General features: G+C 40.6%; 1 protein-coding gene across 3 annotated transcripts in view; it reads left to right on the top strand.

The window, feature by feature from the left end:
* Positions 1 to 856: 856 nt before the first annotated feature.
* The window catches only part of pank4 (pantothenate kinase 4 (inactive)), a 36,071-nt gene continuing 16,338 nt past the window's right edge, over positions 857 to 20,589 (top strand). For all 3 annotated transcript variants that reach the window (XR_004559448.1, XM_034165887.1, XM_034165886.1), the window contains exons 1-8: positions 857 to 987; positions 1,313 to 1,395; positions 15,819 to 16,027; positions 16,718 to 16,901; positions 17,951 to 18,043; positions 18,229 to 18,382; positions 19,893 to 20,074; positions 20,256 to 20,337. Coding sequence is in view for 2 of the 3 variants with exons in the window: in XM_034165887.1 (XP_034021778.1) it covers positions 864 to 987; positions 1,313 to 1,395; positions 15,819 to 16,027; positions 16,718 to 16,901; positions 17,951 to 18,043; positions 18,229 to 18,382; positions 19,893 to 20,074; positions 20,256 to 20,337 (1,111 nt within the window). In the remaining variant the exon portion in view is untranslated. The remainder of the gene's footprint in view (positions 988 to 1,312; positions 1,396 to 15,818; positions 16,028 to 16,717; positions 16,902 to 17,950; positions 18,044 to 18,228; positions 18,383 to 19,892; positions 20,075 to 20,255; positions 20,338 to 20,589) is intronic.

The following is a 20,589-nucleotide window of genomic DNA, read 5'->3' as shown; positions in this document are numbered from 1 at the left end:
CTCAGTAACATATTGAGATGCTCTGATCACGCTGCACTTTAACCGCTGCACACGGACAACACCATTAACATCGCAACATAAAACTATTTTATTATTGTGCCTAAAACTCTTGTGAATATATTCTCTGGGTTTATAGACGTTGTTATTGCATTTGTTTTATGTAAACATGCGAGAATCACAGGCTGTCTCTCCGTTATCTTCAATGGGAGCTGCTGTGAGCTACAAACGCTTCCTGATCATGTCGTTCTGGGGTAAAGTGAAGTTTACTCTTTAACGTCTTGATTATTGTTCTTTACAACACTGTTTGTTCTCTTTGTTCCAGATTAATATATATAATATGTCTGAAATTCGGTTTGCTCTTATTAAATTCCGTTAAACGCAGCAGACACGGATTATTTTATAATTGTTGTAGCAAGTTTTCAGGGTATCATGCATGCAGTCTCTTATTAACGTGATGAACAGCATAAAAAAAATTACATTTTTGTAGTATAATATTCATTTACAATTGTCATCATGTGGATTATGTTGTTTTGACTGAAGTGACTCTCTGGCGTGCAAGGGATTATGGGATACTGTAGCTCATTAGAGGTCAGCTCCAGGATGGCTCCATATCTGTAAATAAACATTAGTTAATTTAGAATATGTGTGCCAAATTTCATGATTTTATCACAAAATGAACAATTTTTATGGAAATTTTAGCTAAGCTGTACCACTATAAAATAAAATAGTTTTTGGCTCCTTTTGGCGCCATTTTCTTCGAAACAACGCCCACTGTTAATACTCGATGTTGATTGGTCGGTAGGACGTACGCCTCTGCGCGTACGTTACGTACGCAGCGTCAAATCTCCTCCGTTTTCTCGACCATGGCGGAATGTGGCGGTGTTGACAGCAGCAGTGGTAGTCACAGCATGGATAAAAGCATTACCCTTCCTCCCGATGAAATATTCCGCAATTTGGAAAACGCTAAGAGGTTCGCAATAGACATCGGTACGTGGAGATTTTTTTCTCTCTCACTTTTCCTTGTTTCGGGACGCTTGTTCTCCAGCAGCCTGATAAGTGAAAGTAAACAACTCACCTTCTCCGTAAAAACTCTTATTTAATTAAAATTATTTTGCCAACGTGAATGTTCGTTCCAAAGACGGACGTTTGACTATTTCCTCACGAGCATTGTTATCTTAAATATGTGGTTAAACTTAGTAGAAAGCTGCAGCTGCTAGCTAGCTGCTAGCTAGCTAAGGCTTCAGTTTGACAGCTGCTCTTCACAGCTTCTCTTCACACGCAGTATTTTTTATTTATTTTTTCAATCACTCAGGTGGCTCCCTCACGAAGCTTGCGTACTACTCAACTGTGCAACATAAAGTGGCCAAAGTACGATCCTTCGACCACACGACAAAGGTAAAGACTTGTTGCGTTGCATTAGCTTTTAAACAGTTCTGGAGTTAGGGTTAGGTTAGGGTTAAGTTTAAATATATCTGTTTGTGGAACAACAGAAAAACCAGAATCGGTTACTCTGATAATTTTTTTTTTTTGACATCACATTTTTTAAGTTCACAGTGTTCCTGAATTTTTAAATCTAAAAATAAGTTGTTAATTGGTACTAAAATGTCTTAAATTAGTTTAAGTATTAAAAATGCCAAGACATAGGAAGTAGGTTTTTCTTTTGCCAAGGGCTATTTGCCCAACCGTTGGGCAGATAAGTCATACATTGAACATTACACGCCCAATCGTTGGACAGATAAATATAATGTCTTATCTTATTCGCCCAACTGAGCAGGGGTGGTCGCAAAGTGGTTAATGCGCTTGGTTTCAGTTCAGAAGGTTCCGGGTTCAAATCCCACCCCTGCCACATTTCTCCATGTAATGTGGAGTTGCGTCAGGAAGGGCATCCGGCGTAAAACTTGTGCCAATTCATCATGCAGATCCACCTTGGATTTGCTGTGGCGACCGCAAGTGCAAACAAGGGAACAGCCGAAGGGACTTACTTTACCTTATTCGCCCAACTGTTGGGCAGATAAATATAATGTCTTACCTTATTCGCCCAACCGTTGGGCAGATAAATATAATGTCTTACCTTATTCGCCCAACCGTTGGGCAGATAAATATAATGTCTTACCTTATTCGCTCAACCGTGATTGTGTATTTGACACGTTTTGTACATCTAAACTACATTCTTACCCCACTTTTTTAAGGCTCTGTTGCAGCATGAAAAGCAGTATATGTTTGACACATTTAACGGCACTGTCTTTAATTACTGCAAAAAAACAAAACAAAACAACAAAAAGCACCACATTGGATGAAAGCAGACAAACTTCCTAAGTATTTTGAATTAAAGCCTGTTAACGACGACGAAACAGTTTTTATGAACAAAATGCTGCTTGTTGCCTGTAAGATGGTGTTAGTTTGACACAGTTCCCTGGGAGTGATGAGCCAAACAGAACCACTTTAGATCACAGCCCCTCCACAGGCTGCAAACCTTCCCGCAGCCAGCGAGAAAATATCCACCCTTTTTCCCTGCGTTGAAACAAGAAGTGAATTTACAAGCGCGCTCATTGGTCTGTTGTGGTTGGGCATATTTACTTTATTGACCTAACAGTTGGGCGTATAGCCACTCCGTTTTCTTTTCCCCTCAAACTGCAATTAAAACAAGAGCGATTGAAAGTTTCTGACGTCCGCCGATCCAGGTCACCTCCAAAATTCAGTGGCGTTGTCCATGCCCTAATATCTGTCTGTGGTGCAAATTTGGTGAGAATCTGTGAAGTAGTTTGACGCGCTTCACAATAATGCCTCACATTCACCCTGATGTCAGGGTGCTGCCATACAAGGCACTCACTACACACAAGGAGAAACTAGGGGATTAAGGACCTTGTCCAAGGGCCCTAAGTGATTTTTCCAGTCAGGCTGGGATTTGAACTGAGGATCCTCTGGTCTCAAGCCCAATGCTTAACCACTAGACCATCACCTCCCCTCAAAGCCTATATAAAGTGAAACTTGATCTAGGATCCGGATCACCTCCAAAATTTAATGGAGTCTTCCATGGCTTAATATGTATGTATCCGTGGTAAAAATTTTTCTCAAAATCCGTGTAGTAGTTTTGACGTAATCCTGTTAACAGACGTACAGACAGATAAATAAACACCAGTTATTTTATTATGTTCTTGGACGTAAATATCAATAAATGGCAATATCCTTTTTTTTCACAACTGTAAGTTGTACATGTCAGAAGAAATTCTCTCCTTCCAGCAAACCCTTTGCATCTTAAAACTCAATCATAAAACAACATATACATTAATACAAAATAAATAAAATATGCATTATACTATAAGTTTTCTTTCTTCAGCCATGCTAGTACAGATATGTACTCATGCTCTTAATCTTAAAGTTAAGTCTGCTTTAATAATACGAGGTCTGTCCAAAAAGTATCGTACCTTTTTATTTTTTTTCAAAAACTATATGGATTTGAATCACGTGTGATTACATCAGCCAAGCTTGAACCTTTGTGCACATGCGTGAGTTTTTCCACGCCTGTCGGTTGCGTCATTCGCCTGTGGGCAGGCTTTGAGTGAGCACTGGTCCTCCTCTCCTGTCGGATTTCTTTTGTCTGAGAACTTGCTGAGAGACTGCCGCTTTGCTCCATGAAATTTTTTTCAGAAACTGTTAGAGACAGGCAGTTGGAAACCATTCGATAGATTCAGTTGCGGATTATGGACAGTTAAAACCTTTTTAAAGACGGCCCACAGCGGCGGAGGGCGCGCGGCGCGCCGAGCGGCCATTTGACAGGCTGGATCGACCAGATCATTTCTAAACTGAATGCTGTGTTGATCCGGGACATCATGTGACTACCACAGAAATGGCAACAGAGCTGGACATAGCACTTTTGCGGCACATTCCACTGTTACAGGAGATTTTGTAATGAAAGATGTGCGGAGGATTTCGCGCGTCGGCATGAAGCAGCTCAGGATGCGCAGCAAAAAAACACCTCCGTCTTGGAAGTCTCACAGGACATGTTGGGGCATGTCCAGCTGTTACACAATTTCTCGGATATTCACTCGACTGAAAGCCATCGAAAGCCGTCTGAATCTTCTGAATGGTTTCCAACACGGAGGTGTTTTTTTTGTGGCGGCGCGCCCGCCACAGGAAAAACACCTCCGTTGGAAGACTTAAGGACAAGTTGGAACATGCCCTCCTGTTAAACAATTTCTCAGATACTCACTCAACTGAAAGCCACCAAAAGCCGCCTGGATTTTACAAATGGTTATCAACATGGAAGTATTTTTCCTGTGGCGGCTGCGAGCCGACGCGCCAATCCGTCCGCACGTCTTTCATTAAAAAAAATCTCCTTTAACAGTGGAATGTCTGGATAAACTGCTGATTCCGACCTCTTCTGAAAGTTCTCTGTTCTCTCATGACGTCCTGGGTCAACAGAGGCTTAAATTTTGAGGTTTTCAGCTTGAAACAGGATGACGACGTCACCTCGGAGCGCTGCGCAACGTCCTGCTGCGCAACATCCCGGTCCATGGGAAGTCCTTACAGCGATAGAAACAATCCAAAATCTCTCATCAGCCGTTAAAATTTACACCGAAAACCAACTGAATTTCTCGAATGGTCTCCACTCGGATGTGCCTCACAGTTCTTGAAAAAATTTTGATCAAGCACAGCGCCAGGCTCTCAGCAGCTTCTCAGACAATGAAAATCCGACGAGGGGGCTGGACCACTCCTTCCACAAGGCGTGCTCACAGGCGAATGACGTCACCGACAGGTGTGAAAAAACTCACGCATGCGCACAAGGGTTCAAGCTTGGCTGATGTAATCACACGTGATTCAAATCCATATAGTTTTTTAAAAAAATAAAACTGTCGGTTTCTTTTCTAATAGACCTTGTATATATGTATATGTATATATGTATGTATATGTGTATATGTGTATATGTATGTATTGTAATGGTTTTAGGAGCTGCGTTGAACAGAGCTGCAGCAGGACGCCTCAGCTCAGCAGCTTGAACAGCGTCGATCCGTGTAACTTTCAACACTAATATTTGGGAATGTGTGTGTATCAGACTAAGTTTAATACTTTCTTGACATAATTTAATGTAATTTAATTTTACTGGCTCGATATCCAGGTCAAAGTGGCATTTTTTTATTAAACACGGATTTTGTGTGTTCAGTCCCGAATCTCCATTGAGAATGCATTAACATACGGGAACTTCATCAATATTTTGCCCGGTTAGGAGACGTCATGTCTAGGGATGGGTATTGATAAGATTTTATTGATATCAATGCCATTATCGATTCTGCTTATCGGTCCGATTCCTTATCAATTCCCTTATCGATACCTTGTGAATTTTGTACTAAAAGTAGGCTTTACAGGTTTTCTATGTATTTCATTGAGTCTTAAAGTAAATAAATATGAAATTGGTCACCGTATCTCTTGATCCCTTGATCTCTGGACATAAATAAAAATAAACAAAACGGTGTTTCGCTTTGAAGTTATTAATTCCGACTGGACTCTATTGTTCTAACTTGTCTTGGCAGAGAGCCACGCAGCGTTTGGAGCTGTGTGAACAGAATTGAGGGCGATTCTCGTGTCTTTCTCCCAACAAGACAGGAGTCCCAGTTAGTGACTCACGATTGACATATTCAGGGATGAAAGTGACGAAAAACAAAAAAGCTGAAACCCAAAATTAACCCCCAACACCACCTGCACGAAAATGAATTCTAGAAGCTGTGAAATGCAATCTGGGACTATTCCAGACAATAAACTGCAGTGAGTGCAGCATCCATTTAGTGAGGAAAAAAACCCAACTTTCCTTATTCAGATTCATTCCAGTAGTATTCTGCTCTTACTAGGATGCAGCAGTTTTGTAGCTTGGCAGATAGTTCTGGAGGAAATCACTGACTAAATTAACAAACTGAAAATATGGTTTGACCGAAACAAATTGTCATTAAACTTAAATAAGACAGGGATGAAATGGAGGTGTAAGAGTCACTAGGTGTTCACAGGAAACAATTATTTATTTCTGTATGTATGTATTTATTTATGTATGTTCATTGTTAGTTGGTTTTATATTCTCTGTTGTGTTTCTATTCAGGTTCTTTTTGTCTCTTTCTCTAAAGCTGTATATAGTAAGTATATATTGTATATAATAATCATTAGATTATTAATATATAAACAAAAATAAATTTAAAAAATATTACAATTTGGAAAAAAAATGCACCCGAACGCGATGACATCTGCAACTGCTTAATGCTAACTTTTAACATTGAAAATGCTATAGACATGCTAATGCGTTAGCATCGCTCCCATTTTTAAGTTATAAAACACATTTGTCAACTGTTTCAGAAGACCATAACAGGTCGGTTTAACATAGAAAAGGTAAATAATACTCAGATGTATGCTCTTTAGGGTTTTCGCGGAGGAAAATTAAGCGAAAGAAAGAAAGAATAAACGAAGCAATCGAAGCACTGTTTCAATCTGTGAACCACTGCTTTGATCGGTTCAAGGTTCAAAGCAAAGCCGCGCTGCAGAAAAGTTGATTACGGACCCGCTGCAGGGTCTGTAATCAGTGTAGAGAAATGATCATTTTCCTGATAAACACCCCCCAAAATAATGGCGACTCTGAAGGACCGATAACAGAATCGTTAAGCAAAAAGCTTATTGATGTCGGTGGACCGAATCATTTCTTAACGATACCCGAAAGGAACCAGTTCTCGATACCCATCCCTAGTCATGTCGCTGTCCATGAAGGGATGTTTTCGTTTCAAAGAAAAAAAAATAAATACAGATAATGCATTAAAATTGTAATCCTGCGAACTAATCCCCATTTTTACTAAATATACCTGTAATCTGAATACGTCTTTTTGTCTGTAACTTTACAGTTACAGTTACCTTTTTTTTGTATCCTAATTACGTAACGCCATTACATGTATTCCGTTACTCCCCAAGCTTGGTAACAACATAGGGAAGTGTAAATTTAAAGAAAAATTAGCTTTTCAGGGTGTATATTGCGGTGTGTCTTAAACTAGAAATAGAGAATATGTTCAATACATGGTGCACTTTATGCAGGTAGTCCTTCAAATTTGGTGCAATGGGATTCAAGGCAGTGGAATTCCACATGCAAACTCAGAAACTCAAGACTGCAAAATCAGTGCACCAACAGATGCCAGGTATGTCTGGGTTCTGCTCCGGTCCTGCCCTCCTCTCCTCTCCACTACACCCCTACCCCCACCTCAGACCAGTATCTGAGGTGGGTGTGGTACCGGTGCTGGCAGATAGTCGAATCACACTTGGCTGTACAAGACCTTATTGTGACGTTGGTCTTATATTTCATTCCGAGTGGCTTTTAAACTAGGACTGCAAGCAGTCATATACGGGCCCTCGTTCCGCGCGACCGCCTACCCAGGCCAGTGGGTGCCATTGTGACCACATGTGGGCATGTGCATGCAGGGGCAACCACTCATCACACAGTTAAAATTTTAAAGAAATCACACAATGCATCAAGGAGTTATGACATGTTGATTGTTCATCCACTAGGGGGCACTCAGTGTACAAACAGAGGGGCTTCGTGTGTTCAGGGGCCAACCGTCATCATACATGTGATGTTTCAAGTCAATCAGGCAAATCATGAAGGAGTTATCATGACTTGATGTTCCATGGCAAAGGGTCAAAATGGCGGCACCATAGCGGCCACACCCTTCAACATAGAGAAAAGCTTTTGATAACTTTTGGTCAGTATCATCTTTGGATGCTGTCAAAGAAATTTGAAGTGCATTGGACAAAATCCCTAGGAGGAGTTCGTTCAAATACAACATGTGGAAATCATTTCAAAATGAGAAGAAAATTCCAAATGGCCGACTTCCTGTTTGGAGTAGACTCATGGTGCAAGAGACTTTTTTGTACATCTGTGCAAGTCACACATGTGTACCAGTTTTCATCTCCCTACTCCAAAAAAACCCCTATGGGGAGGGGTTATTGAAATTTTCAAGGGGGCGCTATTGAGGCACTTTGACCCGCCCTTGGGCGAGGCCCCTATGAATTGTTGGAGGTTGTAATGCTTGACCTGTGTATCAATTTTCATGATGATATGACAAAATTAAAGCCCTCAAAAGGAAGAACGTAATTTCATGGCGAAGGGGTGATATTCGGTACGCCGCCACACAGAAGCCGTTACTCGTAAGTTCACGGCGATCATCGCCTATGTTCACCAACTTGTTCTGCATGTTTTAGAATTGGAAGGAAGTTGATGGTGTTAAGTATGTGACATCAGTACCCGTTTAAGTATAATGTTCCATGGCGAAGGGTCAAAATGGCGGCGCCATAGCGACCACACCCTTCGACATAAAGAAAAGCTTTCGATAACTTTTGGTCAGTATCGTCTGTGGGTGATGTGGAAGAAATTTGAAGTGCATTGGACAAAATCCCTAGGAGGAGTTCGTTCAAATACAACATGTAGAAATCAATCAATCAATCAATCAACTTTTTTTTTTTTTATATAGCGCCAAATCACAACAAACAGTTGCCCCAAGGCGCTTTATATTGTAAGGCAAGGCCATACAATAATTATGAAAAACCCCAACGGTCAAAACGACCCCCTATGAGCAAGCACTTGGCTACAGTGGGAAGGAAAAACTCCCTTTTAACAGGAAGAAACCTCCAGCAGAACCAGGCTCAGGGAGGGGCAGTCTTCTGCTGAGACTGGTTGGGGCTGAGGGAAAGAACCAGGAAAAAGACATGCTGTGGAGGGGGGCAGAGATCGATCAATAATGATTAAATGCAGAGTGATGCATACAGAGCAAAAAGAGAAAGAAACAGTGCATCATGGGAACCCCCCCACAGTCTACGTCTAAAGCAGCATAACCAAGGGATGGTCCAGGGTCACCTGATCCAGCCCTAACTATAAGCCTTAGCGAAAAGGAAAGTTTTAAGCCTAATCTTAAAAGTAGAGAGGGTGTCTGTCTCCCTGATCTGAATTGGGAGCTGGTTCCACAGGAGAGGAGCCTGAAAGCTGAAGGCTCTGCCTCCCATTCTACTCTTACAAACCCTAGGAACTACAAGTAAGCCTGCAGTCTGAGAGCGAAGCGCTCTAATGGGGTAATATGGTACTACGAGGTCCCTAAGATAAGATGGGACCTGATTATTCAAAACCTTATAAGTAAGAAGAAGAATTTTAAATTCTATTCTAGAATTAACAGGAAGCCAATGAAGAGAGGCCAACACGGGTGAGATATGCTCTCTCCTGCTAGTCCCCGTCAGTACTCTAGCTGCAGCATTTTGAATTAACTGAAGGCTTTTTAGGGAACTTTTAGGACAACCTGATAATAATGAATTACAGTAGTCCAGCCTAGAGGAAATAAATGCATGAATTAGTTTTTCAGCATCACTCTGAGACAAGACCTTTCTGATTTTAGAGAGATTGCGTAAATGCAAAAAGGCAGTCCTACATATTTGTTTAATATGCGCTTTGAATGACATATCCTGATCAAAAATGACTCCAAGATTTCTCACAGTATTACTAGAGGTCAGGGAAATGCCATCCAGAGTAAAGATCTGGTTAGACACCATGCTTCTAAGATTTGTGGGGCCAAGTACAATAACTTCAGTTTTATCTGAGTTTAAAAGCAGAAAATTAGAGGTCATCCATGTCTTTATGTCTGTAAGACAATCCTGCAGTTTAGCTAATTGGTGTGTATCCTCTGGCTTCATGGATAGATAAAGCTGGGTATCATCTGCGTAACAATGAAAATTTAAGCAATACCGTCTAATAATACTGCCTAAGGGAAGCATGTATAAAGTGAATAAAATTGGTCCTAGCACAGAACCTTGTGGAACTCCATAATTAACTTTAGTCTGTGAAGAAGATTCCCCATTTACATGAACAAACTGTAATCTATTAGACAAATATGATTCAAACCACCGCAGCGCAGCGCCTTTAATACCTATGACATGCTCTAATCTCTGTAATAAAATTTTATGGTCAACAGTATCAAAAGCAGCACTGAAGTCCAACAGAACAAGCACAGAGATAAGTCCACTGTCCGAAGCCATAAGAAGATCATTTGTAACCTTCACTAATGCTGTTTCTGTACTATGATGAATTCTAAAACCTGACTGAAACTCTTCAAATAGACCATTCCTCTGCAGGTGATCAGTTAGCTGTTTTACAACTACCCTCTCAAGAATCTTTGAGAGAAAAGGAAGGTTGGAGATTGGCCTATAATTAGCTAAGATAGCTGGGTCAAGTGATGGCTTTTTAAGTAATGGTTTAATTACTGCCACCTTAAAAGCCTGTGGTACATAGCCAACTAACAAAGATAGATTGATCATATTTAAGATTGAAGCATTAAATAATGGTAGGACTTCCTTGAGCAGCCTGGCAGGAATGGGGTCTAATAAACATGTTGATGGTTTGGATGAAGTAACTAATGAAAATAACTCAGACAGAACAATCGGAGAGAAAGAGTCTAACCAAATACCGGCATCACTGAAAGCAGCCAAAGATAACGATACGTCTTTGGGATGGTTATGAGTAATTTTTTCTCTAATAGTCAAAATTTTGTTAGCAAAGAAAGTCATGAAGTCATTACTAGTTAAAGTTAATGGAATACTCAGCTCAATAGAGCTCTGACTCTTTGTCAGCCTGGCTACAGTGCTGAAAAGAAACCTGGGGTTGTTCTTATTTTCTTCAATTAGTGATGAGTAGAAAGATGTCCTAGCTTTACGGAGGGCTTTTTTATAGAGCAACAAACTCTTTTTCCAGGCTAAGTGAAGATCTTCTAAATTAGTGAGACGCCATTTCCTCTCCAACTTACGGGTTATCTGCTTTAAGCTACGAGTTTGTGAGTTATACCACGGAGTCAGACACTTCTGATTTAAAGCTCTCTTTTTCAGAGGAGCTACAGCATCCAAAGTTGTCTTCAATGAGGATGTAAAGCTATTGACGAGATACTCTAACTCCCTTACAGAGTTTAGGTAGCTACTCTGCTCTGTGTTGGTATATGACATTAGAGAACATAAAGAAGGAATCATATCCTTAAACCTAGTTACAGCGCTTTCTGAAAGACTGCTAGTGTAATGAAACTTATTCCCCACTGCAGGGTAGTCCATCAGGGTAAATGTAAATGTTATTAAAAAATGATCAGACAGAAGGGAGTTTTCAGGGAATACTGTTAAGTCTTCTATTTCCATACCATAAGTCAGAACAAGATCTAAGATATGATTAAAGTGGTGGGTGGACTCATTTACTTTTTGAGCAAAGCCAATAGAGTCTAATAATAGATTAAATGCAGTGTTGAGGCTGTCATTCTCAGCATCTGTGTGGATGTTAAAATCGCCCACTATAATTATCTTATCTGAGCTAAGCACTAAGTCAGACAAAAGGTCTGAAAATTCACAGAGAAACTCACAGTAACGACCAGGTGGACGATAGATAATAACAAATAAAACTGGTTTTTGGGACTTCCAATTTGGATGGACAAGACTAAGAGACAAGCTTTCAAATGAATTAAAGCTCTGTCTAGGTTTTTGATTAATTAATAAGCTGGAATGGAAGATTGCTGCTAATCCTCCACCCCGGCCCGTGCTACGAGCATTCTGACAGTTAGTGTGACTCGGGGGTGTTGACTCATTTAAACTAACATATTCATCCTGCTGTAACCAGGTTTCTGTTAGGCAGAATAAATCAATACGTTGATCAATTATTATATCATTTACCAACAGGGACTTAGAAGAGAGAGACCTAATGTTTAATAGACCACATTTAACTGTTTTAGTCTGTGGTGCAGTTGAAGGTGCTATATTATTTTTTCTTTTTGAATTTTTATGCTTAAATAGATTTTTGCTGGTTATTGGTGGTCTGGGAGCAGGCACCGTCTCTACTGGGATGGGGTAATGAGGGGATGGCAGGGGGAGAGAAGCTGCAGAGAGGTGTATAAGACCACAGCTCTGCCTCCTGGTCCCAACACTGGACAGTCACAGTTTGGAGGATCCAAGAAAATTGGCCAGATTTCTAGAAATGAGAGCTGCTCCATCCAAAGTAGGATGGATGCCGTCTCTCCTAACAAGACCAGGTTTTCCCCAGAAGCTTTGCCAATTATCTATGAAGCCCACCTCATTTTTTGGACACCACTCAGACAACCAGCAATTCAAGGAGAACATGCGGCTAAACATGTCACTCCCGGTCTGATTGGGGAGGGGCCCAGAGAAAACAACAGAGTCCGACATTGTTTTTGCAAAGTTACACACCGATTTAATGTTAATTTTAGTGACCTCCGATTGGCGTAACCGAGTGTCATTACTGCCGACGTGAATTACAATCTTACCAAATTTACGCTTAGCCTTAGCCAGCAATTTCAAATGTCCTTCGATGTCGCCTGCTCTGGCCCCCGGAAGACAATTGACTATGGTTGCTGGTGTCGCTAACTTCACATTTCTCAAAACAGAGTCACCAATAACCAGAGTTTGATCCTCGGCGAGTGTATCGTCGAGTGGGGAAAAACGGTTAGAGATGTGAACGGGTTGACGGTGTACACGGGGCTTCTGTTTAGGGCTACGCTTCCTCCTCACAGTCACCCAGTCAGCCTGCTTTCCCGACTGCCCGGGATCTGCCAGGGGGGAACTAACGGCGGCTAAGCTACCTTGGTCCGCACCGACTACAGGGGCCTGGCTAGCTGTAGAATTTTCCACGGTGCGGAGCCGAGTCTCCAATTCGCCCAGCCTGGCCTCCAAAGCTACGAATAAGCTGCACTTATTACAAGTACCATTACTGCTAAAGGAGGCCGAGGAATAACTAAACATTTCACACCCAGAGCAGAAAAGTGCGGGAGAGACAGGAGAAGCCGCCATGCTAAATCGGCTAAGAGCTAGTAGCTACGCAACCTAGCGGATTCCTAAAAACACACAAAGTGAATAATGTGTAAATAATTTAGAGGTGATTCAGCAGAAGGAGTGCCTTAGTTAAGGCACCAGACAGGCCATGAAGCAGCACAGGTAACGCACGGCAACAGCGAACGCACGACAACGGTGCTAAAATAAAATAAAAATCCACTAGACACGCTGTGGAGCAGCACAGGCAACGCACGACAACAGTGCCAAAAAAAAAAAGAAAATAAAAACGAAAGCGTTAGCAAGCTAGTTAGCTTGCCAACGCTGATGAAAGTTAGCTGATAAAAGTGCTCCGTTGCGATGTTTCGACCGTTAGAGGTCTTCTTTAGGCGTTGGAGCACGGTGAAAAAGTAAAAAAGTAAAAAAGTCTTGAAAAAGACTGTTAGTTCAAAGTCCAAAGCAGCAGGTAGCAGTCTCTGTGTAAACAGTTCCAACAGAGAGCCAAAATTCTGATGCAACGTCTTCCTCCGTTTCAAGTCTGATGATGTGTTCAGACACACTCTGATGATGTGTTCACACACAGTCTGATGATGTGAACCCGATGGTCAAAATCACGCCAAAATGAAAAAAGAAGAAGAAAGAAAATTCAAAATGGCCGACTTCCTGTTTGGAGTAGACCCATGGTGCAAGAGACTTTTTTTGTACGTCTACGCAAGTCACACGTGTACCAATTTTCATCTCCCTACTCCAAAAAAACCCCTATGTGGAGGGGTTTTTGAAAGTTTCAAGGGGGCGTTATTGAGGCATTTTGCCCCACCCATGGGCGACGCCCCTATGAATTGTAAGACGTTGTCGTGCTCAACCTGTGTATCAATTTTCATGATGATGTGACAAAATTAAAGCCGTCAAAAGGAAGAACGTAATTTCATGGCGAATGGGCAATATTCGGTATGCCGCCACACGGACGCGGTACTCGTAACTTCACGGCGTTTATCGCCTGTGTTCACCAATTTGTTCTGCATGTTTTAAAAGTGAAATGAAGTTGATTGGGTTAAGTATGTGACATCAGGACCTCTTAAAGTAAAAAATAGGACATTTCCCGCCACCACCGGGGGGCGCTATGGCGCAGGTGGGAACCTAAGATATGTAGACGTTCAGGGCGGAGCCCTCATGTCCAGCAAGTTTGAAGGATCTACGATGAAGTATGTGGGCGTGACAGCCGTTTGAAGTGAAATGGCGTGCTCCGAAAAGCTCGCCAAAGTTTGACGACCCCTAGCAGCCACGCCTTTTGACTTAATTAGAATCTTTTGATAACTTTTGATCACCATTGTGTTGTGATGATTTTGACCAAATTTGAAGTTGATCAGATGAAATCCCTAGGACGAGTTCGCTCAAATGTAAGTAGTGGAAATGGCCAAAAATGGCAAAAATTTGCTCAAAATCGAAACTTAAAATCAAAATGGCCGACGTCCTGTCGATATTTCACCATGACAGTAAGAGACATTTTCGTGCGTCCTGGCATGGTAAATATGTGTACCGAATTTCGTGAGGCTACGACGAACAAAGCCCAATGCGGAGGGGTTTTTGAAAATTTCTAGGGGGCGCTATTTCACGATTTTTCTGCAACCATGTGCGATGCCCCCAAAATATCGAATTTCGGATTCGGCCGGACGACTTTGGAAAGTTTGAGTTTTTGAGCATGGCAAGAGGCCGAAATTTCGATTTCAAAAGTGAGAATAATAATAATAATAAACAGCGCAATTACAATAGGGTCCTCGTAGGACGTTGCCTACTCGGGCCCTAGTTATCAAGTCTATCTTGCCCTAAGCTGTAGGAGCTCTTGTGTACAGGATGCTCAATATAAGGATTTTTGTTTTTGTTAAGGTAAGCTAGTTTAATGTGGTTTTGAACATCTACAGACATGCTTATTTTGGTTTAGTTTAAGAACGTTCACTTTATTCTTCAAGACATTTGTAAACCACCAGGGAAGTGTTGCAAAAAATTGGTTTCAATCTAATTTAGAGATGAGAAAAATTTTACGGTAGGCTGGGGGTAGCCATACATAGTGATATTGATAATATGCAATACTAGAGTTATGTAGCACTCCTGATTAGTCCATCTCAGTCGCATGGTTATGAGACTACATACTTTTTTCTATTTTTATCTTTTTTGTAGGCCTGAAATTATGTTTTAAAGTGACTATCTTAAACACTTTTTAAGTTCCAAAATATTTGTAATGATTGTTATATATGCATTTTATACTTGAATTGGAAAAAAACACAGACACCGCAGAATCTAATGCCTGCTGTTGCACAAGACTTCCAGATGTGTGCACAGCTTTTGCACAGATCCAGAAGTATTGTTCAAATTTTCAGATTTCTTATATGTACATTTCAGAGTGTTTGGTTAAATCCTAACCTTTTTATTTTAACCCCAACTGGAAACCATTTAAGAGAAAGTAATGTGTGAGAATTTTTGTTTTTTTTTTAGCTCCTGAGACATCAGTTCAGAGCCTCAGTCTATCCAGATGTATGCAGCACCTTTCCAGAAATAGCAGCTTGTTTCAGGAGCCATAAATCTTGAGCTTGACCACTTCTGCATAATGTACAAAACATATACTTTAGGGACCGGTTAAGTTTTTGTGTCTACTGTGGTTGCTGAAGTTTTGGACTCTGATTTTGACGTCAGGAATCACACCTTGGCTTTTTATTATCTGACATGCAAATGTCAGAAATTTCCTGGAAGCAGTTTAACAATTGAAAATGCTCATGTTGCCATCATGCAGATGTGTCTTAAGAATATCTTTTGTGTTTTTTTTTTTTTTTTTTTTTTGCAGGACAGGTTTCTTGTCTTTTTCTTTTGTTCACCTTGATTTGTATCCATGGTGTGTGTTTAAATTCCTGTTTGGCTCATCAGTAAAGTCATTTGAAGCTATATTGTGTATGAGATGGGCTGCGTCTATAAATTTGACTGACTGGTGTTACTTCTGTTGTCTGTTTCCTCAGGAAGCTCCCAGTGACAAGTTGTATGAAATATCTATGCAGGAAGAGGTCACTGCACGCCTGCACTTTATCAAGTTTGAAAATGCTTACATTGAAACATGTTTGGACTTTATCAAAGACCATCTGGTCAACACTGAAACCAAAGTTATCAAAGCCACAGGTGGTGGAGCCCACAAATTTAAAGAACTCATTGAGAAGAAACTGGGACTCAAGTAAGTAAACTACTTCTACAACTATTTCTGTAGCGCTTTTCCATCTGATGCAAATCGTTAAAGGTGCTTTGCGGCGATGTCTCACATTTGTGCACACGCACACTGTGATGTCCAGGTGCTAGGCACTCACTTGCACAACGGGAGCAACTTGGGCATTAAAGTACTTGCACAAGGGCCCCTTAGTCATTTTCTTATTTGATGGAGAATGTTTTATCACATTAATATAAATCTAAATATAAGTGTATGTGTGTGTGTGTCTGTCTGTCTGTAGTTAGATCGATGTAGGTTGAATAAGATAAGATTTGTTTATTTTTATGTAGGTGGGAAGCTTCTTTGAGGAAAATATCCATTGTTTGCTGGCTTGCCAATACTTTTGCCCACTTTTCTTCTTTAATTTGCAGCCATCTACTGCTGAGAGGCAAAAATGTGTGTTCCCTTACGTTTGATTAAAATGCTGCATCAGGATTAATTTTATCAAGACGACAACAGTTGTTGAGCATGAAAACCTGTGTGGCTTTTTAGCCTCATCGGTGATGCAGCAAAGTACATGTGAACATTTGATAAGTAAATGCAGGATGTGTTGTATTAATATAACCAGTAAATTTGACCAGAGGACAAAACAGTATGGTGTTTACTTTATTTCACATTTGCCAGAGTGTCTGTAGCTTGTGTCCTCTCATTGTGTAACAGGGTGCACAGAGAGGATGAGATGACCTGCCTCATTAAGGGCTGTAACTTTGTGTTGAAGAATATACCCCATGAAGCCTTTGTTTATGCCAGGCATGCAGACTCTGAGTTCCGCTTTCAGACAACTCATCCAGATATCTTCCCATATCTGCTTGTTAATATCGGCTCTGGAGTGTCTATTGTCAAGGTAATGACCACTGAACTGTAACGTTGTTTTTTTTTGTTGTTGTTTTTTTTGTCAAAGGTTACATGAGTTATGTTTAATGGAATACATGTCAATACAAAACATTTATTGAGGTATGGAAAACTATGATCCATAACATATTGTCTGGAGTGTAGATCATATTGGCATACAAGTCGTGCTTTTTTTAAAATGCGTCTTGAAGAGGAAAGACCCATATGTTACACCTTTTGCTATATTATCTGCCCTTTAATTTGGGTTTTTTGTGCATTTTTGAGCTGTGCTTTTTTGTTATTAGTATTTATTCTTTTATTTTTAGTTTATTATGTTTTGTGGTTTGATTCCTGCAAAAATCCTGATATAGTAATTTTAACTATTATTAATAATGAATGTTGTGTGTTTTTATTTTTTGCTGTATATAAGTTGTACTGGAGTATACAGTGCAGGACATTCCAAACTAGCAAACAAACTAACAAAAAAAAAAAAATGCCATACCCTGGAAAATAGAGCTCTGTGAAATTCTGTTGTACATGCCTTAATGGTACATTTCCACCATGTAGAGATATTGCTCGATTTTAAGAACCCTGAGCACAAGCTGGTGTGGGACACAACGATGACCAACCTGTTGCGTATATTAATAGATATATGCCTGAATGAGCCCCGCATGGTCAGTTCAATAGGGCATGTAGTTTTAAGTTGTATCGCTGGTGCCTAGTGACTGAGTCGGAAGCGTACACTCTTGGGATCGCCTTGGTCTCTATGTAACTGTCTTTATATATGTGTGATAGTAATGTACTTTAAGAATGCCTAATGCAGTTTTGAGCAATCTTGGCAGCTACATTTGGCCTTTGAATGGGGAATGAGTGATTTGACTTTGGTTAGGATCGGTTAGCAGTCAAATTCATGGGCCAGCGGTAATATAGAGGAAAAATTATGAAAATGACTTCAGATATATAATTGCTGTATTATTTTGGGAGATTTTTTTTTTCTGCATTATAAATTCTGTTCATTGTTCAAATGTGATCCTTATTTGAGCTTTATATCCATGATTATAGGTTGAGTCTGAGGACACATTTGAGCGTATAGGAGGAAGCTCGATAGGTGGTGGGACATTTTGGGGTCTTGGCGCTTTGCTTACCAAAACAAAGGTATTGCTCATTCGTTGTTCTGCTTTTACTGTCAGTTCGTCACTTGTGAAGTCAGTGTTATCTTTAGTTTTCTTGAATTCCTTTTTGAAGGGACGTCCATTGTTCTGTTTCATACATAATTATAATGATAAAAGCGAATATGTGAGAGAAAAGTGCACTGTGTATTTTGAACTTATCTCTTGTAGAGATTTGATGAATTGCTACAACTAGCATCAAAAGGGCAGCACACAAGTGTTGATATGCTTGTCAAAGATATCTACGGAGGGTCGTACGGGTCCCTGGGACTGACCGGAGATCTGATTGCAAGCAGTTTTGGAAAGTCTGCCACTGCTCACCGAGGTAATGTCAGAATACACTGATTTTTACAGTGTATGCTTTTACTACAGTTTTACTGTAAACTATCTGTATGCTTTTGGGGTAGTGAAAAAAGATTCCTTTTCACAGCTGACACTTTATCATGTGTGTTACACACCAAATTGTCTTTAACGTTCACTGTGGAAAAAATCAACCCTTCCAGAAATAACACAATTTCAAGACTGCAATTTTTTGCAACTTTACAATTTTTGAATTTCCACTTTCTCCACATACCAATGATTTCTGCATAGTTTTACAAACTAAGTCAGATTAATAATACTAATAAGCAAATGTTCTTGTATAGATGATAGATAACTAACTTTATTAATCTCCGAAGGGAAATTTACATTAAAGTTTCTGAGCCTCCTCAGGAAGTAAAGCTGACACTGGCCTTGCTTGTAGACGGCCTCTGTTTTCGTAGACCACACCAGTTTATTATCCAGGTAGATGCCTGATACTTGTATGATGGGACTATGTCCACATTGGTCCAGCTGATACAGACTGGAGTAGGTGGGGGCTTGTTCTTGAAATCCACCATCTGCTTTGTCTTTGCTACATTCAGATGCAGGTCATTATCCCCACACCACCTCACATACTGGTCAACCACGTCCCTATACTCATCCTCCTGACCATTTTCGACACACCCAACTATGGCCGTGTCATCAGAAAATTTCTGTAGCTGACACAACTCAGTACAGTACTTAGTCTGCAGTGTAGGTGGTGAAAAGGAAGGGGGTCAGCACAGTTCCTTGGGGGCCCCCGATATTACCGATGAGATGCTCAGGCACACAGCTCTGAAGCCTCACGAACTGTGGTCTGCCCGTCAGTCAGTGATCCATGTGGCCAGGGGAGCATCCACCTGCATTTTCTTCAGTTTCGCCTTCAGCATCTAGGCTGGATAGTGTTAAAAGCACTGCAGAAATCAAACAACACAACATGGACTGTGGTGTCTGGTCTGTCCAGGGCAGAGTAAGCCTTGTTCCACAGGTATATATTATGGCATCATCTGCACCTAGATGGGGCTGATATGTAAACTGTAGGGGGTCTTGTGTAGATCACACCAGTGATCTGAGGTGTGCCAGGACCAGTCTCTCTATCACCTTCATAATGTGAGAGGTCAGTGCTATTGGCCTGTAGGTGTTAAGAGTCACAGGATGCCCATTAGACTCTGGGACCAGGCAGGATGGTTTCCACAGCACTGGAACTCTGAAGGTGAAGGTTCAGGTTGAAGAAATGTTGGGGTACTCCACATAGCAAGCTGGAATACGGTTTCAGCACCTGAGGGTGATACCATCCAGGCCAGCGGCTTTTCTCCTGGTTTAGTCTCTGTTGTTAATATTTGTATATAATATCAAAAACGGATCTATTTAATTTATTGTGTAATTTATTTCTGTGTGTGTGTGCTCCTGTGCTTCTGATTCAAAAGCATTGTTTTTTGTTGGGGTAATGTGTCTGTTTTGCCTGTATGTTTATATAGATCTGTTCTGAATTATAGAATTCTCTAAAGAAGACATGGCCAAGAGCTTACTCCATATGATCAGCAACGACATTGGGCAGCTGGCCTGCCTCTACGCCAAACTCCACAATCTGTCCAGAGTTTACTTTGGAGGTTTTTTCATTAGAGGACACCCTGTCACCATGCACACAATTACCTACAGTATCAACTTCTTCTCAAAGGCAAGTTTTCTTTCTCAAGTGACAGAGACATCACACATTAATTCATGTTTTCATGGACTTTTTTTTTTTAATTTTGGTGATGTACGTGCCTTTTTTTTCCCCTGTAGTCTTCAACCAAGTTAATCATCTGAAACTAATGGTATTGTTCCTGCAACCCAAATTATAATGTTGTTGTTTGTAGGGTGAGGTTCAGGCCTTGTTCCTGAGACATGAAGGCTACCTTGGAGCCATTGGAGCATTCCTTAAAGGAGCAGAGGAAGACAGTAAGAAGAAAAAAACCTATCGGCATATTTTTGTGGTCTTGGTGTTCACATATGAATTTACAACTGTAGAATTCCTGGGATAATACAGACTTTAAAACCCTGTCCTGTTAATTATCTCAAGGTCCAGATATGATGTCCCATGTTCACAGCATGGGACATCATTTACGGAGTTCAGTGAGATGGTGACTTCAAACATTGTACTTTTTTTTTTTTTTTCCCCCTTTCTTTCCATAATTAAATATCTGTTATAGT

Source organism: Thalassophryne amazonica, chromosome 3 (genome assembly GCF_902500255.1).
Source record: "Thalassophryne amazonica chromosome 3, fThaAma1.1, whole genome shotgun sequence".
Classification (NCBI taxonomy): domain Eukaryota; kingdom Metazoa; phylum Chordata; class Actinopteri; order Batrachoidiformes; family Batrachoididae; genus Thalassophryne; species Thalassophryne amazonica.
The sequence above is the reverse complement of the archived record's forward strand: the minus strand, read 5'-3'. Positions and strand labels throughout refer to the sequence as shown.